Below are 10,987 nucleotides of genomic sequence, written 5' to 3'. Positions count from 1 at the left end.
CCCAATTCTCCTCCTCTGAAGTTTTATAAAGAGGTCCAGAGACTGGAGAGTGGAAAGAACTGGAGGCAGGAGCCCCCCCTTAACCCTGCTTCCCCAGGCTCCCAGAAGTCTCAGGGCAGAGGGTTAGCCGACCTGTGGAGTTCCTGCCTGGTTGGACCATGAACTGGCAGTGGCTGTGCCTGGGCTTCCTACTCCCTGCGACAGTCTCAGGACGGGCCCTGGGGACTGCCCGAAAAGAGACAGCAGTGGTGAGTCCCCTCGGGGAAGGAGGGACCCAGACCCATGAAGGGATTGGGGTACTGCGCCATAGTCCCATCCAAGCTTCCCTCCTGACCTTCAGTCTGCCTTTCCTTTCCTTCCTAAGCTCCATGATCTACTCCTGCCCGTCTCCCACTCCCTGCCTTTGTTCCACCTGAGCTCCTTCTCTAAGATGCCTCTCCTTTGGTCCTTCAAAGTCTGTCCCCTCCTATCCCTATGGGTCTGTTAGGTTATTGAGAAGCTTTACCCTGAGGCCAACTAACTCCCTTTTTTATTCTGCTTACCCTGACTCCCATCATAGGATTATCTGTTGCAATATGGGTACCTACAGAAGCCTCTAGAAGGACCTGATAACTTCAGGCCAGAAGATATTATGGAGGCTCTGAGGTGAGAGTTTATAAGGCACATGCCCTAAGGGTTAAGGCTGCAAGGTCATCTTTCCTTCTTTTCATGTCTTCTCTCCCCAAGCCCACTTTTGCCTGACCCCAATCTAGGGATCTAGGAAATGGGTTGCTATCACTGTTCAGGTGGTGGGGCATGGGGTAAAATGGGAATTCAAACATGAGGACCAGCCATTGGATTTTCCTAGGCCCTGAGTAGGGCTTCCTAGGCCCTCTGGAGGCTCCATTCCACGGGTATCCAGTAGACTATTAGCAACATCCCACATGAACTATAACTTAACATGTAAAATTATAGGTTGAATTGATTTGGGGTTGAGTTGTTGGCATGATGTTGCTTTTTGTAGACATTTGATTCCATATTTATTTATATTTTGAAGTTTTCTTTTCCTATTTTGGATCTAATGGATAATTTTTCTTTCTGCTCTCAGATATGTTCACCATCCCTTGAAAGGCTACAGTGCCTATGGTGCCTGAGGGATGAAACTGCCCCTGAGCAAGCTGGGCTGGGAGGGGGGTCTAGCAGGAGGAGAATGCAGAGGGAGGACAGGCCCTTAGGTGGGATTAGAGAGTCCCAGAGCAAGGGGCAGGATACTTCACTAGAGCAGGACAAGGTTAGAAATTGCAGTAGAGAAGAGGGCTACACCTGAGGGCAACCTTGCACAAATAAGAGACTGAAGATGGGGAGGTGAAGCCGGAGTATCGCTATTTCTGCAAAACAGAGGAGAAAGTCCTAATTATGAAGACTGGATACTGGAGTGACCCCATCAGCTTCAGAGATTCTGTGCCATTCTCAGCTACCACTGTGGGTAGAAGGGGGCCAAAGAGCTATCCCATTTTCAGTCATTCCAGATTCCTTTGTCCTACTGGGTCCATCCCTCTCCCTCTTTTCAGAACTTTTCAAGAAGCATCTGAGCTGCCAGTCTCAGGTCAGCTGGATGATGCCACAAGGGCCCGCATGAGGCAGCCCCGTTGTGGCCTGGAGGATCCCTTCAACCAGAAGACCCTTAAATACCTCCTGCTGGGTGAGGACTGAGACTAGAAAAGGGAGGGAAAGTGGGAGTGGCATGGCTCTGGAGTATGGGTGACATTGGGACAGCCAGGCCCAGGTCAGTGTTGCGTGGATGATCACCTGGTGATTAGCTGATCATCACCTGCCCAGAGACATAGCTTTACTGAACCAATGCCTAGACTCAGGGGAACTCTCTGGGTTTGGCAGAGGATCTCTGTTTCTAATCTATTTTCTGGTCCGATAACCAGGCCGCTGGAGAAAGAAGCACCTGACTTTCCGCATCTTCAACCTGCCTTCCACCCTCCCACCCGACACAGCCCGGGCAGCCCTGCTTCAAGCCTTCCAGTACTGGAGCAGTGCGGCCCCCCTGACCTTCAGGGAAGTGCAGGCTGGCTGGGCTGACATCCGCCTCTCCTTCCATGGCCGCCAGAGCCCCTACTGCTCCAATTCCTTCGATGGACCTGGTAGGCACCAGCTCTCAGCTCCCACCTCATAGACCTCTGAGATTGTCTTGGTCCCCTTGAGCCAGTGACTCTGGAACCCTAATGTTCAGGCTTCCCCCAATGCTCAACTGCACCTCACACTAACTACCTTCTAACATTCTCTTGGAGAGCAGCTGTTCACCTCCCTGGGGTCTTATCAAGCCTCCCCTTTGATGCTTATGCTTTAGTCCTTGGTTTAAGTTCCCCTGCTCAAGACACACCTCAGAGGGGACTGGGCCAGAGAGAAGAGAGTGGTTGGGAATACAGAGACAGAGGGATGAGCAATCCAGAGAGAACTGGGTGATGACAAGGGGAGCTGAAAAGAACAAGAGAGGAACCCGAGAGACTGACTATAGACAGAAATTTCAGGGAATGGAGAAATTGGGGTAATAACAAGCAAAGGATGCTCTAGCCTAAGAGACTCTGACCTCCTTCCTGTCCACCTTTGTCTTTGTCCAGGGAGGGTCCTGGCCCATGCTGACATCCCAGAGCTGGGCAGTGTGCACTTTGATGAAGATGAGCTCTGGACTGAGAGGACTTACCGGGGGGTGAACCTGCGCATCATTGCAGCCCATGAACTGGGCCATGCCCTGGGGCTTGGGCACTCTCGATACACCCAGGCCCTCATGGCCCCTGTGTATGCTGGCTACCGGCCCCACTTCAAGCTGCACCCGGATGATGTGGCAGGGATTCAGGCTCTCTATGGTCAGTCTTTTCCCTCAAGTTATGGTTAGTCACGAGCCCTAGTGATCATGAGGGTCAGTGTGACCAGCATCTCTTCAAGTTTGAAGAGACAGGTCTAGCCTCCATGGTAGGAAATGACTTAGCTTTTTTCTCTTCCTCCTACCCAGTTATTCAGGCTACTTTATTTTCAGGAGTTTTTTTTCTGACACTTCCATGTCTGGTCTTCCTTCCAGGCCTCTCTCCCCTCTTACCCATTCTTGGGGATGAAGGATGAATATTCCAGCAAACTTTCCCCTTTCTGGTCCTTCTCAACACTAAAAGGTGTCTCCTGTTGATATCAGTATGATCTTGCCTCTCACCAAGAGAAACTTTCTAGGATTTGCTCTTCCCCTTTCTATAGGGCCTCTGAGCCGATCTTAGAGATGAGTGGGGAGCCCAGGTGCTATGAGTTCTCTCCCTGAGTCGCATTATGTTACGTTGCAGGCAAGAAGAGCCCAGAGACAGAGGAGGAGGAAGAAGAGATGGAGCTCCCCGCTATACCACATATGCCCACAGAACCCGGCCCCATGCCAGACCCCTGCAGTGGTGAACTGGATGCCATAATGCTGGGTGAGCACCCCCCCCCCGCCCCGGGCTATAGGCAGGCAGTGGCAGCAGCCTGCTGACTTTGGGACCTGGACAAATGGGAATGATGTGGGACCTCAGCATGAGTAACAGAGGTTAGATGCCAGGCAGGGGTTAGTGGCCATGGAAGAAGGCATCTGGCATGGGAGGGAGGCCTCAGAGCCAGATTAAAGTTGGGTTAGGCTGGCATTTACCTCAGTGCTTCCTGATAGGGGCCACTAAACCATATCTGGTAATATAGCAAGATGAAGAAAACCATATTTACTGGAATGTCTATTAGAGAGGGTATTATATACCTGCAGGGAAGGACAACGTGGAAGCTACTCAGAATGGGAGGTGGGGTCCCCAAAGGGGAGCAGGGCTTTTATTTTATTGCATGAATGGGAGCTGAAATGCTCTGAATAGCAAAGAGGCTGAACACGGGGTCTTTCTTCTCTACCTAGGTCCTCTCTTTAAATTAAAGTTGAATGAAGTTTTGAGGACTCAGCCTGTGGGAGGAGGGCAAATGATCAGCCTGCCTGAGGTGCCCTAAAGTCTTTATTCGACCCATGTCTTTTTGAATTGTTCACATACTTTTGCTTTCAGGGCCCCGCGGGAAGACTTATGCCTTCAAGGGGAATTACGTGTGGACGGTGACAGATTCAGGGCTGGGGCCCTTGTTCCAGGTGTCGGCCCTTTGGGAGGGGCTCCCAGGAAACCTAGATGCTGCTGTCTACTCTCCTCGAACACAATGGATTCACTTCTTTAAGGGTAAAGGGACTGGTTTACGGTGTGTTCCCTGAAGAAGGCCTACCATTAAAGAAGCCATGAAAGGGAGGAAGAGATGAGAAGTTTCTGGAAGGGTGGAATGGGAGACCCAAAAGCTGTCACCTGAAGACGGAGATAACGTGTCCTTTCCTTACCTGCTCTCAGGAGACAAGGTGTGGCGCTATATTAATTTCAAGAGGTCTCCCGGCTTCCCCAAGAAGCTGAATAGGATAGAGCCCAACCTGGACGCAGCTCTCTATTGGCCTTTCAACCAAAAGGTGTTCCTCTTTAAGGTATACAGTTTAAAGCAAATCCCTTCTTAGGAGGGGTGGGCTACCTCACACAGGGAAGGGGAAGCCGACTTGCTCTCCAAGGGAGATGGTTTGCAGCTGGAGTGGACTGGGAGTAGACTTCTGGGGATCCTTAAGCTCTCTCCTTATCCTCTTCTCCCTTCCCACCCAACTCCTAGGGATCCGGGTACTGGCAGTGGGACGAGCTGGCCCGAACGGACTTCAGCCACTACCCTAAACCAATCAAAAGGTTGTTTACGGGAGTGCCAGACCAGCCCTCAGCTGCTGTGAGTTGGCGGGATGGCCGTGTCTACTTCTTCAAGGATAAACAGTACTGGCGCCTCAACCGGCAGCTCCGAGTAGAGAAAGGCTATCCCAGAGACACCGCCCCCAACTGGATGCACTGTCATCCCCAGACCTCAGACCCTCCTCCATCAGGTGGAGATATCCGTCCTTCAGCCACAGGCACTGACCCCTCTGCCATAGGAACAACCCTGAATACCACTTCCTCAGCCATAGATACCACGTTGAACACTGACCCCTCACCTGGAGACCCAATCTTGGACATTACCCCCTCAGCCACGGCCTCCCCTACCCTTTCATTCCCTGGTACTGTCACCCTCCCAGAGGCCTAAGATGTGAATCAAATGTCGGCTCACTAGGCTGCAGGGCTGCAGCAGGGGTGTGAGCCATAGACCTCAGGCCTCTAAATGTCCCAGCACTAGCCACCCCTTCTCTGTGCTCTTTCTGTCCTGGGCAGGGACTCCCTAACTCTGGGTCAGCTCCCCACATTTCCTCTCCATCCTAGATAGCACTTCCAACTGTGTTATTTACTGTCTGGAAGACTGGGGGAAGGCAGGCATCACTCAGGCCCTTGGCTGACAGGTGGGCAACAGCTGGGAAGCTAAATGCTTGGGTCTTGTCCTTCCTAGATAAAGTGCAAAAAACAGCATGGCCAGTAAAATGAGCAAGGGCTTTGGAACCTATTAAGAATCACATTTACTTGCTTATGACTTTGGGCAAGTTCATTGAGCCTCCGATTCTGCTAAATAAGGTTAATACCAATCCTGCAGGGTTTTTGCATTAAATGAAATACTATTTGTGAAGTGCAGGGCACAATGTCTGGCACATTTGTGCTTAACAAAGGCTAGCTCCATGTTCATTAGAGAGGACTGAACAGCTCTTCCTCTGGCTGTGTGTTTGTGTCGCTGTGGTACAGTAGTCCAGTCTGATAAGGGGGGGCCTTATCAGATCTTTAGGGGACCAGAGGACTTGTCAGTCTGGCTAATTGTTTCAAGGTGCAAGGTGTTTCAAGAGCAACAGCAGAGGCTGGAATCCCTGGTTCTGTGTTCAATGCTATTTTATTCACATGCTTTCATGTTCTTCCTCCCTCGCGTCATAGCTTTGTTGCCCAGGGGGAAGAATACATCTTCCTTCATGCTGTCTGGGGTCCCAGGGAACAGACTTTGAGCAGGAGAATCAGAGGAGGGAGAGTTAGAACAGGTTAGCGGCTGGGACAAAGGTTTGGTTAAGGAGATTAGCATCACCTACAACAAGAAGCAGAGAAGGCACTTGTCTCCCATACAGCCATGAAGACCAGGCTACTCTGGGCCAAAGGGCAAGACTCTGGCACGTGGACCCAGTTCTCTCTCCGTGGAGCAAGTAGACTGCTTTTGGGGGAGGCAGGTCCTGCGCCATGCATTGCCCCGTGGTCTTCCCCACATTAAGGAGAGGAAGGGAAGCACCATGGAGGACAGTACTCCCGACTGAGGTAGAAGGGGATTCGAACCTATGGGACCCAAGAGGAAAGGCGAACCAGGAATCAACTACCCCCTAATGAGAGGCCTAGGGATTAGGTGATCTTAGAGCTCCTCTGTGCCCTTCGCCCCATCAAAAAGCTATCGAGTGCTTTAGGGAGCTTCTTGATTTTCTGTAGGTCCTACAACAATGAAACAAACCCCTTATTTTACCATTGTGAGGCACACGAGGCAAGTATATAAAAGGCTTTTGGGGTAAGGACCCTCCTTGGTTTGGAGGGAATGAGGAAGTCAATTACTTTAGGGGCCAGGGCACCTCTATTCTTGGACAGAGGTAGGTATTCATCCTTCCATTCCTCTCCCCTCCCCTCCCCACAAAAGCCCCCTTTTTCCATCCCTGAAACACACCCTTACGGGGCTGGTCTGGGTTGGAGTAAAGATTCTATCCCCAGTGAGAGAGGTGGCGAAGTTTGTGTGCAGGTCCTGCGGGCTCAGGTCCTGCACACTTGGTGTTCCAAGGCCCTTGCTTGGGGTGGAGGCATCGCTGGAGGTTTAGGCTCAGGTCTGGGTGGAACCAGAAGGTGTGGTGAGGGGTACAGTGGAACCACAGTCAGAATCTAGGTCCAGCACGGTGTGGGGGGCTATGGCCTGGGTGCCCGGTCCCAGTTGGCGCTCTCGAAGGCTCTGGAGATAACTCTGGAGAGGCACAGGCCAGAGAGGACAGAAGATAGGGCCTGGGTCGGAGCCCCCTCCTACCCTGACCACCCCATGTGCCCTCTGCCCCGTCCCCAGGTGCCCCTCCCGCACTCACGGGAGCCAGACTATCAGCAGGGCTCCGGGTGTTGAGGGGGAGCCGGGGCCGGTAGCCGCCTTCACAGAGCCCCACCCCGGAGGGCGTCCGGTGCCACTTGGCCTCTTGCTGACGGATCCGAAGGAGCTGAAGATGCCTCCGCTGGTGGCTCAAGACCACTGCTTGGGAGGGGGCAATGCAGACTCAGGGAGGCCTCTTTAGACCCCGAATCCCACCCCCAAGTGCCCCCCCCACCCCGAGAAACCCATTTGATCTCCCTGTTCTGTCTCAAATCTCATCTTCCCCCTGGTTATTCTAAAAGAAACTAGTCTTTGGTCTCCTCCTACACTTTCCTCCGGACTCCCCTGAGACCTTCCTTTCCTTCCATTACAGTCCCCAGTAACTAACTCCTCCCTGCTCCCTCTGATAATTTTTCTCATTCTTTCCCCCCTCCCGTCGGCTCCTCCAACTCTAACTTTCTTTCACTGCCCTGCCCCGTTTACCTTAGACACCTCCACCCTTAAGTGTATTTCCCCCCTTTCCCCTGCCAAGTTTGGGAACTGGGGACATGAGAAGGCACAGGTCGGCTGCTTCTGTACCACGGCACTAACTCACCATTGGCGTGGCCTCCATGTTCCTCATCCATGAGCTTCCACTGGGCCAGGGCCCCCAGGGCCCCCAGGGCTGGCCAGGTGCCCAGCAAGACCCAGCTATACCAGCAGAGAGGAGGCAAGGCTGGAAGTGCCTGCAAGCGTTGGCCCAGCCGACTGCCCAGTGCCAGCCCCTCTAGGAAGTAGTCAGCACAGGCCACCAGCACCGCAGCACCCAGCAGGGCTGTGCCCAAAACTGTGAATGGACGTGGCCACCGAAGTGTGAGCAGGGCTCCCAGCAGTGCCAGCCCCACCAGCCCCCCAGCCGGCACCCAGGCTGAAGGTGGTTGGTAGATGGGCTCTGTGCCCAGCAGGGCCCCGGCACCCAGGGTTAGGCCTAGCAGGAGACCAGTCAGGAAGAGCCCAACGCTGCGCACCAACATGGTGACCAGGCCACAGAGGAGTCCGATGCCCAGCGCAATGCCCGCGCTCACCTCCAGGCTCAGCTGTGTCTCTAGCACTCGCTCCTTGTGGCACAGCAGGAAGATCACCAGAGCTCCTGACAGCAGGCCCGAGAGAAACATTACTGCCTTGAAGCAGCGGTAGCCTGGGAAGGGAGGCAGGAGGCACTGAGAGACCAAAAGGGGACATCTACAGAGCCAGCTCTGATGAATTAGAAGGGAGTGGCTAGCCAGAGGAGCGGAAGACAGGCACAGCGACACAGGGACCTCAAGGCAAGGGGCAGAAAGGGATCATCTTGGGGAAGGCAGGGACCTTTCAAAAACTGTGAGGGGTTGGGAGGAAAAATCAGGAGATACAATGGATATGTTGTGGGGAGGAGGAGATATGGAAAGAAGGTTTAGTACTTCCAGGGATGGTAGATGGGAAGAAATCAGCACGGGCTGATTCAGGTTATTGGTGAAGGGTTAAAGGAGCCTTAAACGTGGAGGATAACGTGGGAATGGAGTTTTGAAGTAGGAGGGGAGGGAGAGGCAAGTGATAATTGCCAGGGATCGAAGCTCGAGGGTATGGATGGGGGGAGGACAAGAAGAGCTGGCAAGAGCAGCATGGCCCATACTGAAGGTAGGCATCCCCTGACAGAGGAGTAGAGGTGGCCCAGGAGCAAAGGAGAAAGTTGGCATCATCCTGGAGGGTGACAGTCTTGGGCAGCTGCCCCCCAGAATCCTGGCCCTGCCCTCACCGAAGCAGCAGTAGATGATTCCAAAGCAGCAGCAAAGAGCACACACCAGGGCGGGTGCCAGTTCAGGATTGTCCTGGGGTTCCAAGACACATCTTGGGTCTGGAGGCTCTGGGAGTTGTTGATTAAAGGGCCTGGGGTCAGAGGTCATGGCCAGGGGCAACAAGGCTTCCTCCATGGCGGAAGAAAAGGTGATCACAGAGGGGAAGGTCAGTGTCAGCTCCTCTCATCCATCCATGAATATCTTGAGGGGGTTGGGAAACCTGCAAGGGGGTAGGGGGCAGGAACTCAGGTGCCCATGAATCTTGAGGATTCCGTACCTCTATTTTTCAAGAAGAAAGGCCAATTTCAGGAGAGAGCATGGGCTTGCTGGGGTAACTGAAAAAATCTACAGGATTGGGTCAAGGGGAACCAGCTGTCTCTTTATGTCCCTCTGAACCAAGGACACTGAGTAAAGCTTAAACTAAAATCTTATAAGGTTATGAGATATTATGTGTTCCCTAGCTTTTCAGGGGGTGGGAGTTGGGGTCGATGGAAGGAGGGGCCCAGGGGCACTGGTGGGACTGGGCGCGCAAGGCCCAGCAGTTTGTTCTGGCTAAAAAGAAAGCTTGCCTCATCTGCGGCTGGGACTCAACACTACCTCACTGGACTGGGAAAGGTGGGGTTAAATGAGGAAGGGAGGAGGAGAAAGAGGAGAGAATGAGTCATGGTGGGGTCTCTGGACAGCTGCTCCAACCCCAGGGAAGGAAGGGGGGGTGGGGAAGAAACACCAGAAGAGTCTGGGACAAGGCATCTAGTAGAGACGGTCCCACACTTTGTCAAGGTTCGGAAGCCTCAGCTTCATGTGCAGATGGAGCTGTTGGGGGAAGGGGCATCGAGCCCCAGTCCAATTCCCATGGTCCCTCTTGGAGTGAGCAGGCACCTTGCCCACAGACCTCTCCCATCCTGGAACCCTCTTGCTCCTCCACTCAGGACACCGGTGGGTCTTTCCCTACCCCTCCCTTTCCCAGGGGCGTCAGGGCTGCCAGTGGAATTTGAATTCAGCTCCTGAAAGGAGAACACCAAGGAGGAGCTGGTGTTGGGGGCACTATGGGAGTGGGGTAGGATGGATGCGGGCACTTTCATCTGTCGCCTTTTGGACGTCAGAGTCCTAACCGGCTGAGGGTTGGCGTGGGGAATCCCTGGGGCTCCTCTTTTCAATCCGCTGGGAAGTCCAGGGACCCTAAACAAGGGCAGATTGGGGAAGGAGTGTTAACTACTCACCACCCTGCCAGGGCTCAGGAGAGGAAGGGGCAGAAGTGCTTCCCTAACCCCCCGGCTGCATCCTTGCCCGCAGGTCCTGGGCGTCGGGGCGGCTGTCGGGCGTGGGCACCCCCAGGGTCACTCTGTTCGTTGCCCCCCAAACTTTGCAAGTCGTAGCCCAAGCCCCGTGAGCTAAATGCAATGAGCCTGGGGGGTGGAGGAAGGGGACAGGGTGTGTGTGGGGTGACATCACGGGGCGGGCCCCTCCAACTCTTTTCCCTATGCGTGTGGGGGGGACCCAGTTTGCCCACCGCTCCAGGCTGGGACCAGAGTCTCCGCAACCGTAGCGTGAAGGGTCCTGGGGACGCCGCAAGAAGTCTGGGGAAAGGTCTCTGAATACTTAGGTGGTAGCTCGACAACTAGGAGGTCTCAAAGCCCCAACTGGGGTCCCAGCGCCCCCCTAGCCCCGGCTTGGTTTCTTCCACTTCCCAGAGAATTGGAGTATTGTCTTCGGAAGAGCCCGGTGGTCGAGATCCGGGACGCGGGGAAGGGGCTTTCGCAGGACGGGGGGCGCCGGCCAGGGGCTCAGGGGCGGAAAAGCTCGCGGAGCGAGACGGGGTCTGGAAGGGGGACCAAGGGGGACCGCGCGCACACGGGGCGCCGCCAGGGAGGGGACCCCCGGGTCTGCGCGGGGGCGGGGGCGAGCGTCGACGTCGACCGAGGGCAGCTCGGTATGCAAATGAGACGCGAAGCGGCCCGCGGCTGAGAGCGGGGTTTCTCGGCCGGCTGGTCCCGAGCCCCTCGGGGCCGCTCCGCGACGGGGCCTCGGGGCTGCGTCCAGGGCGAGATCGGGCCGTGGGAGCCGCAGTGGCGGCGGGCAGCTCGCCAGCCGGGCCAGGCGCTGGGGAGGCCACG

General features: G+C 54.7%; 2 protein-coding genes across 9 annotated transcripts; one reads left to right on the top strand and one right to left on the bottom strand.

The window, feature by feature from the left end:
* On the top strand, positions 1 to 5,836 carry MMP19 (matrix metallopeptidase 19). Of its 3 annotated transcripts, XM_077913268.1 has the most exons (9): positions 2 to 248; positions 560 to 645; positions 1,551 to 1,681; positions 1,917 to 2,132; positions 2,610 to 2,855; positions 3,318 to 3,443; positions 4,044 to 4,208; positions 4,371 to 4,498; positions 4,675 to 5,836. In XM_077913268.1, exons 1-9 carry the CDS (start codon positions 159 to 161, stop codon positions 5,128 to 5,130), a joined length of 1,644 nt encoding a protein of 547 aa, XP_077769394.1. In that variant the 5' UTR covers positions 2 to 158; the 3' UTR covers positions 5,131 to 5,836. The 3 variants fall into 3 exon arrangements, with proteins under 3 accessions (XP_077769397.1, XP_077769394.1, XP_077769395.1); XM_077913271.1 differs by lacking the exon at positions 2,610 to 2,855 and having other exon boundaries at positions 1 to 248; XM_077913269.1 differs by lacking the exon at positions 560 to 645 and having other exon boundaries at positions 34 to 248.
* A 1-nt stretch (position 5,837) lies between these two features.
* On the bottom strand, positions 5,838 to 10,720 carry LOC144323183 (transmembrane protein 198-like). 6 transcript variants are annotated; one of them, XR_013388659.1, is made up of 6 exons: positions 10,094 to 10,716; positions 8,834 to 9,093; positions 7,658 to 8,239; positions 7,064 to 7,224; positions 6,661 to 6,948; positions 5,838 to 5,959 (listed from the first exon to the last, which is right to left on the bottom strand). XR_013388659.1 is itself a non-coding variant. In XM_077913272.1 (5 exons), exons 2-5 carry the CDS (start codon positions 9,006 to 9,008, stop codon positions 6,811 to 6,813), a joined length of 1,056 nt encoding a protein of 351 aa, XP_077769398.1. In that variant the 5' UTR covers positions 9,009 to 9,093; positions 10,094 to 10,716; the 3' UTR covers positions 5,838 to 6,810. The 6 variants fall into 6 exon arrangements, 5 of the variants coding, with proteins under 5 accessions (XP_077769398.1, XP_077769400.1, XP_077769399.1 ...); XM_077913272.1 differs by having other exon boundaries at positions 5,838 to 6,948; XM_077913274.1 differs by having other exon boundaries at positions 5,838 to 6,948; positions 7,064 to 7,221; positions 10,094 to 10,710.
* Between the last annotated feature and the right edge of the window lie 267 nt (positions 10,721 to 10,987).

Source organism: Canis aureus, chromosome 11, assembly GCF_053574225.1.
Source record: "Canis aureus isolate CA01 chromosome 11, VMU_Caureus_v.1.0, whole genome shotgun sequence".
NCBI lineage: Eukaryota > Metazoa > Chordata > Mammalia > Carnivora > Canidae > Canis > Canis aureus.
The sequence above is the reverse complement of the archived record's forward strand: the minus strand, read 5'-3'. Positions and strand labels throughout refer to the sequence as shown.